Source organism: Eptesicus fuscus, chromosome 13 (genome assembly GCF_027574615.1).
Source record: "Eptesicus fuscus isolate TK198812 chromosome 13, DD_ASM_mEF_20220401, whole genome shotgun sequence".
Taxonomy (NCBI): Eukaryota; Metazoa; Chordata; class Mammalia; order Chiroptera; family Vespertilionidae; genus Eptesicus; species Eptesicus fuscus.
The window spans coordinates 78,303,917-78,324,310 of record NC_072485.1 but is presented as its reverse complement, the minus strand read 5'-3'; the positions used below and the strand labels follow the sequence as shown (position 1 = coordinate 78,324,310).

General features: G+C 61.9%; 1 protein-coding gene across 1 annotated transcript; it reads left to right on the top strand.

The window, feature by feature from the left end:
* Positions 1–1,562: 1,562 nt before the first annotated feature.
* Positions 1,563–19,599, top strand: GRK2 (G protein-coupled receptor kinase 2). Its single transcript, XM_008146878.3, has 21 exons — positions 1,563–1,884; positions 11,592–11,668; positions 13,395–13,468; positions 13,596–13,697; positions 13,798–13,872; positions 13,992–14,053; positions 14,815–14,866; positions 15,077–15,168; positions 15,543–15,642; positions 15,738–15,816; positions 15,899–16,029; positions 16,314–16,408; positions 16,873–16,980; positions 17,185–17,251; positions 17,535–17,635; positions 18,188–18,254; positions 18,331–18,426; positions 18,626–18,788; positions 18,936–19,072; positions 19,168–19,281; positions 19,384–19,599. The coding sequence occupies exons 1-21, from the start codon at positions 1,772–1,774 to the stop codon at positions 19,546–19,548; spliced, it is 2,070 nt and encodes a 689-aa protein (XP_008145100.1). The 5' UTR covers positions 1,563–1,771; the 3' UTR covers positions 19,549–19,599.
* Positions 19,600–20,394: the final 795 nt, after the last annotated feature.

Genomic DNA, 20,394 nt, shown 5'->3' with positions numbered 1-20,394 from the left:
CGGAAGAGGCATCTCTGGTCAGGGCCGGCAGCAGGGCAGCAGCCGTGAGGATCCTGAGAAGCAGACAGGTTCAAGAAGATTCTCAGGAGGCCAAACCGGAGGGTGTGGTGCTAACGTAGATTAGGACAGGGGCAGAGGGAGGAGTCAAGGCTGATGGCTGGAGTCCCGGTTTGGGTATCTGGGTGGATGGTGGTGCTACCCACACAGAAGTGACCTTGCCTCTGACGTGCTCTGATCCCAAGGTCTGCCGAGGCTGGTTTCAGAAGGTAGCCTTGCGAAAGGGTCCTGGTTACTGTGCCCAGCCTGGGAAAGGACCTTGCCATCTTGGAAAGCAGAGACTCTGAAGAGGAACATGTTGAGATAGGGGTGCTGCTTTGAGACACATAGATAACCCCCCACAGCCCCTTGTGCGCTCAGCAGAGTGCGTTTCCCTCGCCAGACAGCACCGAGACCCTTGTGCCCTCCCCGGATGAGAGAGATGGGAGCCCGCGTTGTGGAATTACGATGACCCCATCATGAATCTGTCGTTGGGTTGGGTGCAGGCCAGGGACCTGCGTCTACAAGCTGGTCCAGGGAGGGCAAGGGTTGGTGCGGTGTCCTTGGTCCTGAGTGGGAGTCCTGAAGCCAGGATTGGGTCTGGAGCAGGAAGGGTGGGGATGGGGAATGGGACGAGCCTGGAGACTGACCACAGTTGTCAGGTCCCAGGTTCCTGGCGACCTGTTAACGGTTCTGAGTCCAGTCTGGGTTCTGGTTGGATGTCCTGGTCCTGGGTTTGTGTCCAGATTTCTTGATGTTGGGTCTAGGACCCTAGTTTGGTGTTGATGGTCCAAGACCCAGTCTGGGCTCTGCCCCCAAGTTCAAGGTTTAGGGTCATGAGAGTGGTCTGGTTTGGGGGTTGGAATCAAGGTTGGGGTCAGCAACCAGTATGAAATTGTGCCCTTGATCAGTGTTTGAGATCACGATCCAAAATCTAGCTGTGGGGTCCTGCTGGAGACCTGGGGTCTGGGGTCAGTCAGGGTCTGGGTGTGGAGTTGAGGGACCCAGGGTTGTGATCCAAGGTCATGGTGAGATTCTGAGGTCTGGGTCTAGGTCCAAGGTCTGGGTCTGGCGTCCCGTTCGGAGGCTCGGGTCACAATGTGATCCAGGTCTGGTGTCAGGTCATGGACTGCGTCCAAGGTCAGGGTCAGAGACCCGAGTCCCTGGGACCATGTTCGGAAGTGCCGGTCTCGGGGCAGGGACGTGGTCTTGCAGAGCCTGGGGTCCGACTTGAGGTCGGCTTGGGCGTCAGGGTCTGGGTCCAGCGTTTTCTTCGGTTGTGCTCCAGGTCCGGGGTCAGGGTGGTGGCTCCCACCCGGGTCGGGGCCGCCGGCTTCTGAGACGGGGTCTGGGTGGCCGCGGGGGTCAAGCTGGGCGCAGCCCGCGCGGCCTGCAGGGGGCGCCGCCGGCCGCCCGGCCCCTCGCGGGCTCGCTGGCGCTGTGCGCGGCAGGCGGGGCCGGAGGCGGCGGCGGCTCCGGGGCGCGGGCGGCGGCGGCGGCGGCGGCGGCCCGACTGCAGTCCCGGCGGGAGCGGAGCGAGCCGGGGCCGGGCCCGAGCCGGCGCCATGGGGCGGCGCCGCGTGTGAGCCGCGGCGAGCGGAGCCGCGGGCGCCGAGCGGGGCCGGGCGGGCGGCGGCGCCCGAGGCCGACGGAGCGGCCGGGCCGGGCCGAGCGCGCCGAGCCGAGCCAAGCGGAGCGGAGCCGAGCGGCGGGAGAGGCCGCCGCCACCGCCAAGATGGCGGACCTGGAGGCGGTGCTGGCCGACGTGAGCTACCTGATGGCCATGGAGAAGAGCAAGGCCACGCCGGCCGCGCGCGCCAGCAAGAAGATCCTGCTGCCCGAGCCCAGGTGAGGCCCCGCCGCCCGGACGCCGGGCGCTGCCGCGCGACCCCTGCCCGGCGCCGCTCCGGGTCCGCAGCCCCGACCCGAGCCCGTGCCCAGCCCCGGGCACCTGAACCCGGAGCGCCCCACGCCAGGGCTCCCCAGCCGCAGGGGCTCCCCGACCGGCTCAGTGGCCCGGCCCCGCGCGGCCTCTGCCCGGCCCTCGGCTCTGCCTTCTCCCACTGGAGCCCGAGCCCCCTCCATCCTCCTCCGGGCGGCGCTTGGTCCCTTCCGCCGTCCCCTCCTCTGCCTCCCACCCTCTACCTGGCCTGACTCGGGGACCCATCCCTTGGCTGCCCTCCTCCCAGCCCATCTCCCCTGGGGGTTTCTCTGCCTCCGCTCTCGGCCCCTGATGGTCAACACTGGTGTGAGGTTTGGGGGAGGCAAAAGTCTTCCCCGCCGCCTGGTGGGTCCCTGGCTGGGATGGGGTTGGAGAGTGCTTTGGGGTCGGGGTGGTGGGGAGCAGGGTGTGGTGTGTGCCCCATCCCGGTGGAGGGGACACCCACTGCCCCTTTCCCCTACATTCCTCCTCCGGTGGGCCCTGCACATGGTGCCCTGCAGTGCTGTTTGCTGGGGGGCATCCCAGCACCCCTGCAGCAGCTGGACCGCGGCTGCCACCTCTCTGCGAGACAACTGATGCCATTGCACCTGGCATCAAAGTTTAAACTGTGCGTGAGGATGTGAGCGCAGAAGTACACAGGATACGGACGGAGCTGAGGCTTTTTATGGCTTCTGGAGTGTTTTTTTCATTGTTTGAGCCTGATGGCCAGCCTTGGGCAGGTAGAACGGGTGTGGTTTGGGCCCCGTGGAACAGGTGGGGAAGCTGAGTGCCTGCTTAGTGTCCCAGGTAATCCAGGGTGGTGCCTGCCACCAGATCAGGGCTTCCGGCTTCTAGTTCCACATTTCTTCCACCGCGCTGGCCTGAGCCAGGACCTGGCCATTCTGAATCTCTGAGAGCCGTGTGCCCACGACCATTCCTCGAATTACCTGGCGAGGCCAGTCCCAGCACCTCCTCCATACCTGCCTGAGAGAGGGGGCATGCTGGGTACTGCCAGCCCAGGAGCCTGGGCCTGTCCTGGCTGTCGTGGTGTTATCATGTGACTTTGGGCAAGACCCTTCTGGTTTCTGGGCCTCGGTTTCCTCATCTGTGAAATGTGGATGGTGTGAAATAAGGCTGTGACTGCCGTGTCCTGAGTCTGTGAAGCGGGGCCGAAAGCTGCTGGGGGCGCCAGGCTGCCGTCTCTGGCGTCCTCCTCAGGGCCCTGCTCACTGGGTTTCGGATTGACTGAGCACCAGGCCTGGGAGAGGAAAATGGGTCTGCAGTTTGAAAAGGCCGTTAGGGCCCCTTTTTCTAGACATTTGCAATCAGATTTCTCAAAACAGGAACCAGACTGACTGTCAGCTGCGGGCTGTCCGGGGAGCAGTGACAGTTAGAACAAAAAGGAGTTCAGAAATGACAAAGCCATGAGGGAGGAAATGGGGGAGTCAGCCTCTGGGGCTTGCAACGGCTCTCCTTGGTGGCCAAGACCCCAAGACCCTCCTGCACGTTGGAGTTGTGCAAATGGTGAGGCGGGGCCTTTTCTGGAAAGCTCTGCTTTTGGGTAATCTCTCCCCAGAATGCATTGCTCCTGATGGGGCCCCACCTTGGGTTGGCCCCGCAGGTGTTAGCACCCGGGGAAACGCGATGTTCCTCTTTCCCGGGCCCCTTGACCATCTGTGGTGGGGCTGGCGGTGACGGGAATAATGGTGGGAATTATAATAACTTATTATTTATTTTGACATCTGTCATCTTAATTGATCCAAAAACCAACTGTGAAGTTGACAAGGCCACGCCTTGCATGTCGTAGCTGCACAAGAGCTGTGAGCGCTGTGCCATGTCCAAAACCAGGATGGCTGTGTGTTGTAGGCACACAGCAGGCGACCGAGAGCCAGGTGTCCTGGGTTCTAGTCCAGGGTCACCATCTGGCAGCACACTGCCAGGCAGGTGGCCCACATCTGTGAGAGGGGCCAGAGGCTCTGAGCAGTGACCAGGGGTGAGCCACGGCCAGGGCCGGGCCGGAGCGGCCCTGGGCAGCGGCCCTGGCTGCGCCTCGGAGCGCAGGCCTCCTGCATTAGAGCACACCCAGCCTTTGCTTCATGCTTCCTTCCCACACCCAGTGGGCCAGATGCCTCCTGCCCGGGAAGGTCATTATGACTGTATCTTTGTCTGGCATTTCCCAGTTAGCAAAGTGCTTTGTACTCCATTTTATCCTTTTCATGACTGTGGGAAGCAGGCACAGCAGGTGGTGTTCTGGGATTCTCCCATTTAATAGTTGAAGCAACTAAGACTCAGAGGGAGGAGGAGCCTTGGTTACAGGGGAGCTGGAACCTGAACTCGGGCCCCTGGGCTCCCACGTGCTCCTCCCTGCTGTGGTTCCTCCACACACCCCTCCTCAGCTCTGCTCCCACCCATCCGTGTTTTGTGGGACATGCCAGCCGGCACCCCTTCTCCAGGGAGCCGTGGGGCTGGGGGGTGGCCTGGGAGCACCGTCAGCCGTCCTGGTTCACTAGGCCCAGCCCGCTCCCCATCGGCTGCCCTGGCAAAGCTGGTGCCTGGAGTAGGCAGGGCCATGTCTGGGGTCACAGCGTCCCCACACACAGGTCAGGGTCCGGAAGAAAGGCCGTGGCTCTTCCCATGACAAGGTGCCATTGGAGTCGCTCCCTCCTCGGGTGGGCTCCCTGCGGCGGGTGCCCAGGTTGTGGCTTGGCTGGGCAGGGGGTCTGTCGTCTCAGCGTTTGGGAAGTGGAGCTGTTGGGCACAAGGCCACTTGGAGTTGGCACAGGGGCCTCCCCTCTGTCACTCTGTAGAACCCAAGGAAACAGACCCATTTCTCCACTTTCTCGCTGAAGGACGTAGCCTTGTGCAGCTGGAAGAGGGGAGACGCGGCTGCTAACCCTGCTGCAGTACCCGTTCCTCCCTTATCCTGGCCGAGCCTGCCTCAGTTTCTGCCACGGCAAAACGAGGAACAGTGTGACCTTTCAGGGTCCGGGGTCCGTTCCTCCCTCCGAAGGAGCTGCTGTCTCCCTTTCCAGCAGCGGCAGCAGCTCTGTAATTACTGTCATTTGCTTAATATGACCATGGAGGCCTCGTGTAATTAATCTCTGGGCTCCTGCTCAGGAGCCCGTCTTGGGCCGTCCCCGGAGGTACCCCTGCCCTCCCTGGTGACAGTGGCAGCCCCAGCAGGAGGTTGTCAAAGCCGGGTGCCTCTTGCAGCCTCCCGTTTTCTCGGCTCCTTCCTGGTCCCTCCCCCACCGTGGATTTCCTTCTTCCTGTCCCTCTCCTGGTTTCCCTGTCTCCCGGACCCACCACTCTTAGCCTCCAGAACTTCCTGCCCTTGATTTGTGGGGGATGGGGTGCAGGGGAAGGTTTTCTCCCCTCCTCCTCCTCCCTCCACTTCTTCACCACCAGCCTTTATTCCTCATCCAGAACTTTCCACTCCAGTAGCAGTCACTCCCTCTGGGCCTCTGAAGCCCCTTGTTCCCCAGGAACAGGTCTCTGGCCTGTCTTTTCCCATCTGTCCTCCTTTCCCCGTCACTGGGTTTCACATTTTTGCCATGAAGTTGCTCGCCTGCCTGTTTACCGAGGAATTTGAGGGAACATGAGCCCCAGGCTGGAATCCGTGCAGGGGATTCTGGGCTCTGTCACCCCAGGAGTAATGTACCCTATTAATACACCATCAGGTCCCAGTGGTAAGTTCCCAGTAACGTCGGATGTAGGCACCCCGCAGCCGGCGTTCCTCCACCCGCAGCCGGCGCCCGGGTCAGCTTTGCAGATGGGCCGGTGCTTCCTGGACATGATGCTCCTGCCTGGGACCAAACAGAAGCCACGAACCCAGCAGTCTTTGGGGAATGCACAGCCTCCACCACACCTGCCCTTTCTTCCTGTGGCCACGCCCCACTCTCCTGTGGCCCCGAGGGACCGAGTCCTCCGCTCACTCATTACAGAGATGGAGTCACTCACGTTACTGCTGCGCTGTTTCCAACAGGAGATACTAAAGCTGAGGTGTTGGGCAGCAGCTTTTTCTAAGACCGGCGGAAGAGCCGGGTTTCGGGGCGCGGGGGGGCGGCGGGGGCGCTTCTGGTGTTAACGTGTGAGCAGCTTTATTCTCTGAGGAGACAGTTCTCTGATTCTGGAGCCATCCTGGGTTCGGGGAGGGGGACAGCCCCCCCCCCCCGGGAACCTCAGGGCACAGCGCCCTGGAAGTTTGTTCTTGCTGCATTCTGACGCGATGGCAGTGAATTGCAGGGTGTGGTGCTCGTGTCATATTTGTGTAGAAGCCGTGACATGTGACAAGGCCGCCAGAGTGCCTCTTCCTGCACATCCCACAGGGAGCCACTTTGTGGCCACTGTGCCCTTGGGGACCTGGGCTGCTGCAGACATTTGCAGTGAGCTAGTGTGTGTGGTGCCCAGCGGGCATCCTTTTCCCTTCCCCGGCCAGGGCTTGCTGCGCAGCTGGCCGATTCAGTTGGTCTTTCCCGTTGCATGTGTGCCCCGTCCTCGATCTCTGAGGACATTGCCAGCCCGAGGGAGCGTCATTGAGAAATATTAATAAGAAGCCCCAGGGGACTTCTCCTGCCGCGGCCACCGCGGTGCCAGGTTTCCTGGAAATGCCACAGGGGAGCGCCTTCGCCTCCGCTCTGCTGGCTTGTTAACTGTCACCTCCCAGACCGGTTCCGGTGTGGCTGCACTGGACCTGCCAGTCCCTGGCCCCCGTGCCGGCTTGCATTGTCCTGGGATTTCAAGGCTCTGTCACCCTGTCACACAGGGGCACAGGAACTGTGGTCCCTGGCCTGCCAGGTGCCAGCCAGCTTGATGGGTTCCCAGGGGAGATGCTGCCTGCTGCCCGCAGTCACTGGCAGAGAAGGCAACCAGGTCACGAGCCAGGGTCCCCCGAGACCCTGCACCCCGCTCTTCCACAGAGGCTGAGGGGGGGCTCCCGCTGGTGGGAGCCCCTTCCTCAGAGAGGGTTGGAGGTTCTCTTGCCACTAACGCGTGTGGGACTCTGCTCAGCTGCTTTCAGCCTTGATTTCCTCACCGTCAGAATGTGTTCGCCCCTGACCCCTGCCGCCCCTCCTAGTCCACAGAAGCCACCGTCTGTGGCCCTGAGTAGGCGTCACTAATGAGGGCCCAGACCAACTTGCCGGGCCACTGCGCCACAGAGCGAGGGCCTCTGCTCTTCCTGTGAGCCACGTGGTGCCAGAAGGTTCCGGAAGTTCTCACCCCCTCCCTGCCTGCTGTTCTGTCACCCCAACCCTGACTCTGGGCTGAGAGGGAGGAAGTGTTCTTCCCCCCAACCCCCCGTCCGCCCCCTCATGCCGTGTCAGACTGGACCTGCTCCTTGGAGCAGCTGGAGCCGGTGTGGGCAGCCCTGGCGGCAGGTGGCAGTGCCACGCAACCAGGCCAGCAGCTCCCTGCCATGGTGATGTGGGCCTCTTGCTGAGGGGCCCCCAATGCTTGGGCAGGGCAGGTGTTGGGCTCTGCCCGAGGTCCCCAGGCGGAGCAGCACGAGGGAGTGAGGCTGATCTGTGAGCAGAGCGGCGTGGCAGCCACGCTCCTGCTCACACTGGGCTCCTGGTCAGGGCTCACCTGTTAGGAGGCGCCTGGCCACAGGCCTCAGCCTCCGAGAACATGGCAGGTGTGGGGCAGAGACCCGAACCGGACTGCAGCTTATGGTCACGGTCTAGAAGGAGGTGCAGGCCCTAACCGGTTTGGCTCAGCGGATAGAGTGTCGGCCTGAGGACTGAAAGGTCCCAGGTTCGATTCCGGTCAAGGGCATGTATCTTGGTGGTGGGCACATCCCCAGTAAGGAGTGTGCAGGAGGCAGCTGGTTGATGTGTCTCTCTCATCGATGTTTCTAACTCTAGCCCTGTCCCTTTCTCTCTGTAAAAAAAAAAAAAAAAAAAAATCAATAAAAATATTTTAGAAGGAGGTGCGGGCGTAGGAGCCAGCTATTTATTTATTTATTTATATTTTTATTACTTTTGAGAGAGAAACACGATGGGCTGCCTCCTGCATCCCCCCCCCCTCCCCCCCCCCCCCCCCCCCGGCCTTCTGCCCTTACTGGAGATGGAGCCTGTAACGCAGGCATGTCCCCTGCCTGGGAATTGAACCAGCAACCTTTCAGTGCAGGGGACGACGCCCAGTGAACTGGGCCACACCGGCCGGGGCCTCTCAGGCCTTTTGAATGGCCAGTGCTGTGGTGACAGTTCAGCATGTTGCTGACATCCTCATTTTACAAATGAGGAACCTGGACATTTAGAGTTGGTGACTTGGCCTGGCCTCTGGGGACGGAGGCGGGGAGAGCCATTTGGAACCCAGACCTGGGCGCCCCTTGGTTGGGAGCCTCAGGGACATTCTGGCAGGAAAGATGCAGGCACTTGACAGCCCAGAGGTGATGTGGGAGCCACGTGCTCCTGGATGTTGGGGTTGTTGACTTGGGCAGGGGCGGGAATGCTGCTCTGGGCTCCCGCCACTTCAGGCTCCTCCAGGATCAGGAGCGGGTGTTGGACACAAAGGTGACCCAGCCCAGGAGGCCATCACCACCTCCAGTGCCACCCTGGCGGGAGTGGCCCCCGTGACACGTTTCTGTGACCTGCTGGCTCCTTCAGCCGGCCCCGTGGGAGTGGACAGGAAACCCCAATGCTGTCGCTTTGGGGGCCTTCCATTCGAGGGCTCTGCCCGAGTTTGACCTTGTGTTTGGTTGGGGGCCGTGTTTGTTTTATTTAGGAAACATTTTTTTCTTTTTAAGGAAGAAAGTGAAGTGCTGTGGGCCGGGAAGAATGCTGCGGCCTCCCATGCCGGCTTCTGGGGGGAGGGCGGGTCTGGCCGCCGAGGCAGCTCGGAGCCGGGCGCTTTCTGCTGTGCCTGGGCCGAGGTGACAGAGCGCTGGGTCGGGGCAGGCTCTCTGCCTGCGGCCTGTCCTCTCCGGTGGGCAGGCCCTCTTAGAGAGTGTGACTCCCGGTGGGGCCTGGGTGTCCGGTTCTCAGCTGCTCTGCAGGGCCGTCGAGTCACGTGGCAGGACGGCTCCCCGTGGGCATTCCCATGTCGTCTCCTTCACTGAACCAGCGCCAGGCTTGCTGGTTCTCATAAAGGGAGTTTGGGGCTCAGGGGGGCTTCCCGGTGACCATCGCAGGAGCCCTGTTGGGGTCATCCAGACAGGCTGGTCATCCTGTGTGCCGTCTGCGTCACCTGTCCGGACACTCACCTGAGCACACCTGACCACCATCTCGGTGTCCACCTCCAAGGAGGAGGACATTTTTTCCATTTGTTTTCCCCCGATTGCTTTCTCTCATCCCCTGCCACAGGAATGGGGTGCAGACGTGAAGAGCCCAGGGCAGAGAATGAGGGCCCGCCTTCCTGGTCCCTCTCACGGGAGAAATCCAGGCACCTGGCCATTGCGGAGTTCCGGGGCTCATGCCCCTGCCTCCTGGCTGCCTGGTCTCGCCACCCTGCCTCGCCTGGGCCCTTCCCGCTGCACTCGGCCCCAGCATCCCCACCCCCCACCCCAGCTGTCCCAGTGTCTGAACAGGAGGTTCCAAGCTCTGCGTGCTCCCGTCAGCTCTGCGTGCTCCCGTGTTCTCTTGCATGACTTTTCCTTGAGTGGATTGACCATGAGCCAAGGCCTAGGCAGGCTGGGGCCTGGGCTTCCACCCAGACGATCTCAGAAGGAAAACACTGAATGGAAAAGGGCAGGAGTCCCCTTCCTTCGAGCCCAGGCCCAGAGGCTGAGCAGGGTCCGCCGTGCACCGGCCTTGTCAACCCTTCTTCCATCCGTCCGACAGCCTGAGCCTTCTCCCCGCCCTCTTTCTTTCCCTCCTTCCTGGCCCCGTCATCAGATACCTGGGCTTCCTCCAGTGGGTGCCCCCCGCGGAGTCTCTCTGCTCACTCCCTACCCTTGACCGAGCTTTTTAAGGGTCCTTCTTGCTCATCCCTGGCCTGGCCTTCCCCTGTCTGTCCTCGGCCCACCCACCTGCCCTGGGCTTCACCACCTGTTCACATCCTGTTTGCGCTTGAGGAACCCACTGAAGTTCCGCCTTCTCCACACAGCCTGTCCCGAAGGCCGAGAGCGGTGGTCGGCAAACTCATTAGTCAACAGAGCAGCAAACCGCGGCTTGAGAGCCGCATGTGGCTCACGAGCCGCAGTTTGCCGACCACTGGCCTAGAGCACTCTTCCCTTTCTGAGTCTCCTGGAACTGGCTGGGTCCCACTCAGGCTTTGTCACACTCTGTCTAATGTCACAGAACCAGGCTTGTGTCCTGGGAGGGGTGCATGGCACCTTGCCTTCCAGCAGGTGATGTACAGCAGGCCCCGGTGGCCAGGGCCCTGTGCTGAGCTCTGAGAAGGACACACAGAGGGGAGGGCACCGCCTGGGCTTTCCCGTCCGAGTCCTTACCAGCTGCGGTCTCTTTATTAGCGGCCTGCTGGTGGCCCCACGGATCCTAAGGGTCACATGCGCCTTGCCTGGCCTTAGGTGCGACTGCCAGCACGGCCCTCAGTTCGGGCAGCGAGCCGTGCTCCTCGGGATCCTGGGCTAGCGAGGGCCAGACATGACCAGCGGCCGTCGTGACAGGCAGGCTGCAGGATGGACTGCAAGTGGCCCAGGAGTGGGGGGACAGATGCTGTGTCTGCGGCTTGAAGCACAGTGCAGCGTCGCGGTCCCAGACAGTGCTTGATGTGGGGTGAGAGGAACGGGCAGAGCGTGGGGTTGGCTCTGTGTCAGAGTGGCCCCTGCTGCAGCCCAGGGACAGGTATCAGGGATGTGGGAACCGAGGCTTGGCTTTTTCTTTTTTTCACCATTTTAAAAAATCGAAATATAATTCAAATAACATAAATTTACCATTTTAGCCCTGGCCAGTTGGTTGGCCATCATCCTGTGCACCTAAAGGTTGCTGGTTCGATTCGAGTCAGGGCACATGCCCGGGTTGCATGCTCAATCCCTGGTGGCGGGTGCAAGAGGCAGCTGATCGATGTTTCTCTCCTTCTCCCTTCCTCTCTCTAAAAATCAATAAAAATATATTTTTTAAATTATCATTTTAGAGTACAGTTGAGTGGGTTTTAGTACATTCACTATGTTGTACAACCCTCACCACTAGCTAATTCCAGAACATTTCCGTCACCCCCAAAAGAGACCCCATGCCCTTAGCAGTCACCCCCCTTCCTTTCCCCAGCCCTTGGCAACCACTAATCTGCTTTCTGTCTCCGTAGATTTGTCTGTTCTTGGCATTTCATATAAATGGAGTCGTATAGCGTGGTCTTTTATGATTATCTTTTTTCACTTAGCAGAATGCTTTCAAGGCCCATCATATCGTAACGTGTATGTGTGTCCTGCTGGTTCATCTGTGGCTGAGCAGTATGTGTTCCATTGAGGGGACAGGCCACCTTTTGGTTACCCATCATCTGCTGCTAGTTGGCCAAGACCCCAAAGCCAGCACAAGGCAGTGCTGGGACCAAACTTCTCAGCAGCCACCTTCTGGCCACCCTAGCTTTGGGGGACAGAGCCTTAGGGGGCAGGCACAGGCTTCCTCAGGTCCCCCTGGTGTGACCTTATAGAGGGAGCAGTGACGCCCACCAGCAGTGCCCTCTGCTGACAGGCGTCCTAGGGGCCCCGGGTCACCACGGCCCCTCTGTCTTTCAGCATCCGCAGCGTCATGCAGAAGTACCTGGAGGACCGGGGTGAGGTGACCTTCGAGAAGATCTTCTCCCAGAAACTGGGTGAGTACAGTGGGGGCTCCACCAGCCCCCAGGACTGGGGTGTGGGGACAGAAAGACCCTGAGGCTGGTGCCCCGGTTTGGCCTCCCCTCCACTGGGGCAGGGCAGCCAGGGAGCCCCTGGGTGACAGCAGAGCTGTGACCCGCTGTGCCTCCCAGCCCCTGGCTGTTGGCCCAGGGAGCCCTGTGAAGGGGTGGGGGCCCAGCAGTCTTCCAGGGCCACCGGGGAAGTTCCTCCTTTGGGGTTTTTGTTTTTGAGAGTTGCAGCTTCCCCTTGGCGCAGGCACAGCTGCTCCGGGCAGTTGGTAGAACTGACAGGAAGGGGCGGGGCTCTTCCTGTGGCGCCTGCCTCGCTGTGGTCGGCCCACCCCGCCCCCATGGGCCCTCTTTGTGAGCAACCTGCTCTGGCCTGGCCCTCGGTTCCTCCTCTCCCAGCGCCTGTGCTCTCAGAGTGGGGACCTGGCCTTAGGGCAGGTCAGGCGGGCCTCAGGGAGGCAGGCTCAGTCACACCGCTCGGATGGGGCTTCGGAGAACAGGACCTCAGCTCTGAAATGGGAGTAGCCTGGCCTGGTGGGATCAGGCTTTGAGGTCAGGTTGGGAGCCAGCTCGTAAGGAAGCACACAGCTTGGGTACCCTTGCCTGTGCTGTGTGACCTTGGGCACATTGCTTTACCTCTCTGAGCCTGCTGGTGTCCTCACCTGGGACCTACAACGCAGGAGCCCCACCTGTGGGAGGACCGGAAGTGGTAGTGCCAGTGAAAGCCCCCCGAGTTATTCAAAGGCACGATACTGATGGGCCAGGCCTCCCGACGAGAAGTGAGTCTGCACGCTCTGGAAGAGGTGCCTCGGCAGCGGGGACCGTGCCCCCAAGAAGCATAGAAAACTCCCAAGTGCAAGATGCTCGCCCAGGTTGGGCTGGAGGGTGCAGGGGCCACGCATACTTCTCCTTTGCCCTCCAAGGTGCTCTGAGGCCAGGCCTCAGGCCCCTGCTCCCTGGGAGGGTGAGACCTGGCCTGGCTGGGGCCTCCTGTGAGTCCTTGCCATAGCCCATCTCACCTCTTCCCCCCCAGTGGCCCATGCCCTTTGAGGCCCGACTCCCCAACCTGTCCTTCACAGGACCTGCCGCTAGGTAGATGAGCCTCTCGTGCCTGGCACATAACACCTGCCTGACAGACCTCCCTGAGCCTTAGTTTCCCCAGTTGGACCTCACCTCCCTGTGTGCTGTGTCTCAGGGCTGCTGTGAGAATCAGCAGATGACGGAGGGTTAAAAGGTCTAGGGAGAGCAGGTGGCCCCTCAGAGGCTGCTTGCTCCCCCATGCCGCGGCTCTGGCCCGGCCCAGGTGAATCTCACTGCCCTGGCACAGCTGCCCCGGGGCGGGTGTCACACTGTGGGCGGAGGTGCAGGTCCCTAGACTGCAGTGAGAGGGCAGGAGCCCAGGTGCCAGAGCCAGCCCCTGGCCTGTGCCTCACCAACGTGCCAGTCACTTTCCAGCCACCATCTGAGGAGGAGATCCTGAGAGGGTAGAAATGCAGTGCCCTGACCCCGAATCCAAGAATCTTCCATTGGCTGCAGCCTTCAGGGCCATCTTGCCCAGCCACTGCCTGGCAGAGACCACCTCTGCCACCTCCTTGCCCTGTTCTGCCCAGGGAGCCCCGAGCCCACACCACCCTCCATGGTGGGAAGGCCTCTGAGATGGTGTGGCTCAGTGTGACCTGACGCTTGCTTTCAGGGTACCTGCTCTTTCGAGACTTCTGCCTGAAACACCTGGAGGAGGCCAGGCCTTTAGTGGAGTTCTACGAGGAGGTGAGGCTGGCCCTGTGCTGCCTGGGAGAGGGGACGAGGTTGGGCTGCTTTTGCTGAATTTACAAGACGCCGGGTGCCTCCAGGCTCCCTGAGCCAAAGGTTACCCTGGGGGGGTCTTGTCCTCTAGATCAAGAAATACGAGAAGCTGGAGACGGAGGAGGAGCGCCTGGCCTGCAGCCGGGAGATCTTCGACACCTACATCATGAAGGAGCTGCTGGCCTGCTCGCACGTGAGTGCCCGGACCTGCCTGCGGGCCCGGAGTGCCCTGGGCATTGGGAAGGGATGAAAGGGCCCTGCGGAGAGCTCACAGCCATCTCTGTCTTCCCCAGCCCTTCTCGAAAAGTGCCACCGAGCATGTCCAGGGCCACCTGGTGAAGAGGCAGGTGCCTCCAGATCTCTTCCAGGTGTGTGCTGACCTCTTCCCCACTGCCTCCCGGCCAGGCCAGGGTCACCTCGGCCAGGTCAGGGAGCCTGATCAGCTCCCACTCTGGCACAGTCGCCAACCTCTGCCTTCCTCCCTTAGCCGTACATCGAAGAGATTTGTCAGAACCTCCGAGGGGACGTGTTCCAGAAATTCATTGAGAGGTGAGAGCGGGTGCATGCAGGAGAGGAGCGGAGAGGGAGGAAGAGGCTGTCCTGAGCAGGGTGTGGATGGCGTGGAGAGAAGCCAGCCTGCTCTGGGCCCTGGGCAGGGGGGTGCCTGGGCCCGTCTACACCCCAGTGAAGAGACTCCTCAGAGGTTAGGCAGGCAGGTCATTGCCTGCCCCACACTCCTGCCATCCTTCTCAGCCCCAAGCCTGTCCCAGGTAGTTCTCCGGGGACCATGGGGCCTCCTGTGAGCCCTTCCCTGCCACGGACTGTTTAGCACCCTGCGGGGCCTGTCTGGACTGAGAAGCATGGGGGATGGTGCGGGTAGACACGAGAGGACACACTGCCCCAGCCCCCACCCTCATGGCCAGAGCCCACCTGGTGGGTGGGAACTGTAGGCAGATGTCAGCTTGACGTAAGGAGTAGCCATGGAGGGGGGCCTCCCAGGGAGGGAGTGCTGTGTCGCTGGAGGCACGCAGCATTGTCAGCGATCTGGTGGCAGGAAATCTAAGGCTGGGCGACCTCCTTTCTAACCAAGAAAGGAGCAGCAGGAACCTGCGTGTAGGTGGCCAGGCCCCGCTCAGGCCGGTGTTCCGGGTAGGGGCCCCGCTCGGGATGGCACTATTCCTGGGCAGTTGCAGAAGAGGACACTGAGGCTCAGGACCCCAGGGAATGGCAGTGGGGTGGGGCAGGCTCCCACCTGGCATCATCCCATTTACTTTCTGAGGTTTGCCTGAGCCCAGGTTCTTCTCTTACAGCGATAAATTCACTCGGTTTTGCCAGTGGAAGAATGTGGAGCTCAACATTCACGTGAGTGGGCTGGGTGGGTGTGGGGGCTGGGCCCCAGGGCTTGTCCAGGGCTAGGCAGGTCAGGGAGTCTGCCAACCTCTGGTGTGGTGGCTGTGGGTTCGGCGCCAGGTTCCCCATGGGGGTGGCTCAAGGCAGGTAAGCATGTGAGGGTGGCCACGGGCCAGGGGCCCAGGCAGCCTGCAGTGACCCCAGTTGTTGCCGCCCCTGCAGCTGACCATGAACGACTTCAGCGTGCACCGCATCATTGGCCGAGGAGGCTTCGGCGAGGTCTATGGGTGCCGGAAGGCCGACACGGGCAAGATGTTAGCACCCTCGAGGGAAGGGAGGGCCCCTGGGGGTGCCCTAAAGGCATGGGTGTCCATGGGAGAGCTGTGGGGGCATCAGGGTCCCAGGAGCCAGGTGACAGGGTCCTTAATGGGCAGGTCTCTGCAAGGGGACATAGGCTTGCTAGTCACTCCATGCCACTGTCTCTCTCCACATTCTTACACCCTGAGCCTCCAACCCATCAGCACTTTCTCTAGCCCTCTCTGTATCTCTGTGCGTCATAAGCTTATTGTGGTGTCCAGAATTCCCCAAAAGGGCTCTGAGGACTCCCCCACCCCGATCCTGGGCCCCAGAGCAGCCTGGACTCTGCCCTACAGCGCCTCTGGGCTGACTCGTGACCCCGTCCCCGCAGGTACGCCATGAAGTGTCTGGACAAGAAGCGCATCAAGATGAAGCAGGGGGAGACACTGGCCCTGAACGAGCGCATCATGCTGTCCCTCGTCAGCACCGGGGTGAGCGGGTGGCCAGGTGGGCTGGCCACCGAGCAGCCTTTGGCTCTGGGACCTTTGGGCGGCTTCTGCTGACTTCCTGTCCTGTCCCCTCCCAGGACTGCCCGTTCATCGTCTGCATGTCCTACGCATTCCACACGCCAGACAAACTCAGCTTCATCCTAGATCTCATGAACGGTGAGTGCGTGGCCCGGCCCCAGGTGGACCAAGCGGCTGGGCCGGGGGACGGGGACAGGGAGCTGAGCACTTCCTCCCTCAGGCGGGGACCTGCACTACCACCTGTCCCAGCACGGGGTCTTCTCCGAGGCCGACATGCGCTTTTATGCGGCCGAGATCATCCTGGGCCTGGAGCACATGCACAACCGCTTCGTCGTCTACAGGGACCTGAAGGTGAGCCGCCGGCCTGTCCCTCCTCTCGGTGCACCTGGCCCACCAGGCCATGGGAGTGGGGTGCCCGGGACAGGGCAGCCGGCTCCTCCCCGCTGTGCCCTCCCGCCCACCACGCCATTTTCTGGATTCAGATTGTGATTGAGGAGGGGAGGTGAAGACCCTGCCCAGGGCCTGGTCCCTGGACACCCATCACCCTTTAGAGTGAAGGCAGCGACCCAGCTGGCACCTTGCCTGGCTGGGCCCTGTCCTGAGCTGCCGGGCAGCTCACCGGGATTCCTCCGCAGCCGGCCAACATCCTGCTGGACGAGCACGGCCACGTGCGCATCTCGGACCTGGGCCTGGCCTGCGACTTCTCCAAGAAGAAGCCCCACGCCAGTGTGTGAGTGCCCAGCCCGCACCGCCCTCCCAAACCCTCCCAACCCCGCTCATGGCCTCTGCTCCCACAGGGGCACCCATGGCTACATGGCCCCCGAGTGTGTGAGTGCCCAGCCCGCACCGCCCTCCCAAACCCTCCCAACCCCGCTCATGGCCTCTGCTCCCACAGGGGCACCCATGGCTACATGGCCCCCGAGTGTGTGAGTGCCCAGCCCGCACCCGCCCTCCCAAACCCTCCACCAACCCCGCTCATGGCCTCTGCTCCCACAGGGGCACCCATGGCTACATGGCCCCCGAGTGTGTGATGCCCAGCCCGCACCTGCCCTCCCAAACCCTCCCAACCCCGCTCATGGCCTCTGCTCCCACAGGGGCACCCATGGCTACATGGCCCCCGAGTGTGTGAGTGCCCAGCCCGCACCGCCCTCCCACACCCTCTGCTAACCCCGCTCATGGCCTCTGCTCCCACAGGGGCACCCATGGCTACATGGCCCCCGAGGTGCTGCAGAAGGGCGTGGCCTACGACAGCAGTGCGGACTGGTTCTCCCTGGGCTGCATGCTCTTCAAGCTGCTGCGGGGGTGAGTGGGTCGTCCCACAGGGGTGGGTGGGACCGGACAGAGCAGCTCTTCCCTGGTCCAGGTAGGAGGCTGGGGGAGGAGCCCACAGCTACCTGGGTGTTAAGTACGGCATCATCCTGGCTTTGGATAAGGACCAGGGATGCTACCTGCCTCGGTTTCCCCATTCCTGTTCTGTGACTTTGGCCTTTGTCCTTTCCTGCCCAGGCACAGTCCCTTCCGGCAGCACAAGACCAAAGACAAGCATGAGATTGACCGCATGACATTGACAATGGTGAGTGTGGGGTTCCAGCCCAGGGATGCTGTGTGGAGTCCATGGGGCCACAGTGGGGTTGGAGTCTCATGGTATCAGGGTCATGGACTCTTGGTTCTCACCAGCAACGACCTTGGGCCACTCATCCCCACTCTGGCCTCCTGCCCTGTAGGCTCCTGCCCTGTATTGTCAGAGCAAACATGCCCGCTGGGGTCGGGGAGTAAGGAAGCTGGGCCCGTTTCTCGCTCTGTTGGGAGCCGGGGGCTCTTCTGTGGCCGCCGCTGACATCTCACTCTTCCTGCAGGCTGTGGAGCTGCCCGACTCCTTCTCCCCCGAGCTCCGTTCCTTGCTGGAGGGGCTACTGCAGAGGGATGTTCACCGGAGACTGGGCTGCCTGGGCCGGGGGTGAGTGCCGGGACCAGGGCCACTGTCCCAGGTCTTGCCTTCCAGCATGGCCCTGAGCACTCGGCTTGCTGCGGTGTCCAGGCCTCTGCAGTGGGCTGCTGGGCCTCTGCCTGTGCCCCCCTGAGGACAGGGCTGTGTCCCCTCACTGGAACCAACCTCCTTTGAGGAACTCCCAGGAGGTTGGGGCACAGCCAGCTCTGAGTCCAGTATCCTCCGGGTTGCAGCTGCTGGAGCCGGCTGGTGACTGGCTTCCGGAGGGGCCCTTGTAACAAAGACGGTGATATCAGATGATGATGATGACAGCAGCTTTTTATGTTTATTAAACATTTACTAAGTGCCAGGCATGGTGTTGCAAGATTTACAATATTAAAACTTACAACAACCCTACGAGACGTGGGAACTGCTGTTCCCCCCACTAGAGATGAGGAAATAGGTTCAGGTTTAAGGAACTTGCCCAAGGTCGCAGAGCCAGAAAGTGGCTGAACCAGGAGTTGGTTGGGGCCACCTGCCCCACCCCCGGACGTAGCCCGGATGACCCGCGTCTCCCCACAGGGCCCAGGAGGTGAAGGAGAGTCCCTTCTTCCGCTCGCTGGACTGGCAGATGGTCTTCTTGCAGAAGGTAACAGCAGGGCCAGGGCCGGCGGTGCCCTGCAGTCCCTGCCCCGTGCTCACGCCCGGCCCTCGTTCTGCCACAGTACCCGCCCCCGCTGATCCCCCCCCGAGGGGAGGTGAACGCTGCCGATGCCTTCGACATTGGCTCCTTTGATGAGGAAGACACAAAAGGAATCAAGGTACTGGGCCTTGCCTGGCCGTGTACCTGAGCCCAGCCCGGGGCATCCGCATCCCTCTCTGCCCGTGAGACCCTGTGGCCAGCCCTGTCAGCTGTGGGCCCCAAATGTCCCCGGGGGTGGACCAGATCACCGTGCCCTGGTCCCTTGGGGTGGGCATGCCTGTGGTGATGGGTAACCCTGCCTTGTCCCCACGGCGCAGTTACTGGACAGCGACCAGGAACTCTACCGCAACTTCCCCCTCACCATCTCCGAGCGGTGGCAGCAGGAGGTGGCAGAGACTGTCTTTGACACCATCAATGCCGAGACAGACCGGCTAGAGACCCGCAAGAAAACCAAAAACAAGCAGCTGGGCCACGAGGAAGGTGAGGGTCGGTGGCTGCCGTGGGTACCCACTGCCCGCTTTATAGATGAGAAACAGGCTTGGGGTTCAGGAACCCAGCCAAGGTCACTGCCAGAGAGCAGCCGAACCAGGATCCAAACCGGGCGGGCCTCTCCCTCTCTTACGACAGACTACGCCCTGGGCAAGGACTGCATCATGCACGGCTACATGTCCAAGATGGGCAACCCCTTCCTGACGCAGTGGCAGCGGCGGTACTTCTACCTGTTCCCCAACCGGCTTGAGTGGCGGGGTGAGGGCGAGGCCCCGGTAAGGATGGGGGCCAGGGGCGGGGGCCGGGGCCGGGGCTGGCCGGGCCTGTCCTGTACCCTCACTGCCCCTGCCCGTCCCTCCCTGCCCTGCAGCAGAGCCTGCTGACCATGGAAGAGATCCAGTCGGTGGAAGAAACGCAGATCAAGGAGCGAAAGTGCCTCCTTCTCAAGATCCGCGGTGGTAAACAGTTCGTCCTGCAGTGCGACGTGAGTGGGGTGTGGGGGCCCGGCAGGCAGAGGGGACTGTGTGGGGACTGCGTGGCCTTCGGGCACCCAGGCCCCGCCTGACGGACCCCCGGGCATATGCAGAGTGACCCGGAGCTGGTGCAGTGGAAGAAGGAGCTGCGTGACGCCTACCGTGAGGCCCAGCAGCTGGTGCAGCGGGTGCCCAAGATGAAGAACAAGGCCCGCTCGCCCGTGGTGGAGCTGAGCAAGGTGCCGCTGGTCCAGCGCGGCAGTGCCAACGGCCTCTGACCCCCCGCCCGCCCGCCCGCCTTTTATAAACCTCTAATTTATTTTGTCGAATTTTTATTATTTGTTTTCCCGCAAAGCGGAAAAGGTTTTATTTTGTAATTATTGTGATTTCCTGTGGCCCCAGCCCCCAGGGAGGGGCCCGCTTGCCTTGGCTCCTGCTGCCACCAACCCAGCCACTGTCCAGCCACCTGTCAGCCCTGAAGCCCCGGGATTCCCTGCTCCCAGGGATTCCCTGCTCCCAGCGTCTTCCTGTGGAGGGGAGAGCAGCAGCCCCAGCGGGCCCCGCCCCTTCCCGGCGGTGGTGCCGCCTCAGGCTCTGTGGGCTATGCTCTGTGCCAACGGCACAGTGGGGTGGCTCGGCGTCCTCCACCCCAGGGGAGGCCACAGCACAGGAATACTACCTGAATTTTTCCACTTCGGCCCCTCCTGCGACAGAGAGACAGCCCTGCACTGTCCTGCCTCCAGCCAGTTGGTGAGGAGGAGCCCATGGTCTCCCTGACCCCAGCGCCGCCCACAGTGATCTGGACTCCTGCCCCCTCACTTGGGAGGAGTCCCTGTGTCACTGGCTGCCTCCATTCCCACCTTCCCTGGACACGGTGGGGCTTGGCCAGGACGGTGGCGTTGGCAGCAGGTGCTGCTGCTGTCACCGCAGCCCCGCTCTTCCTCCCACCCCGAGCCCCCAGGCTCAGGGACCACAGAAAGGCAACTGTGGGCTGTGCCACACTGGCCTGGCCCGGGCCTGAGGTCCCCAGCCCCTGGCCCCCATCCTTACCGGGGCCTCGCCCTCGCCATCACTCTGGCCAGGGCAAGGCCTTGTCTGCCCAGGACCACAGGGGCCACCTGGGT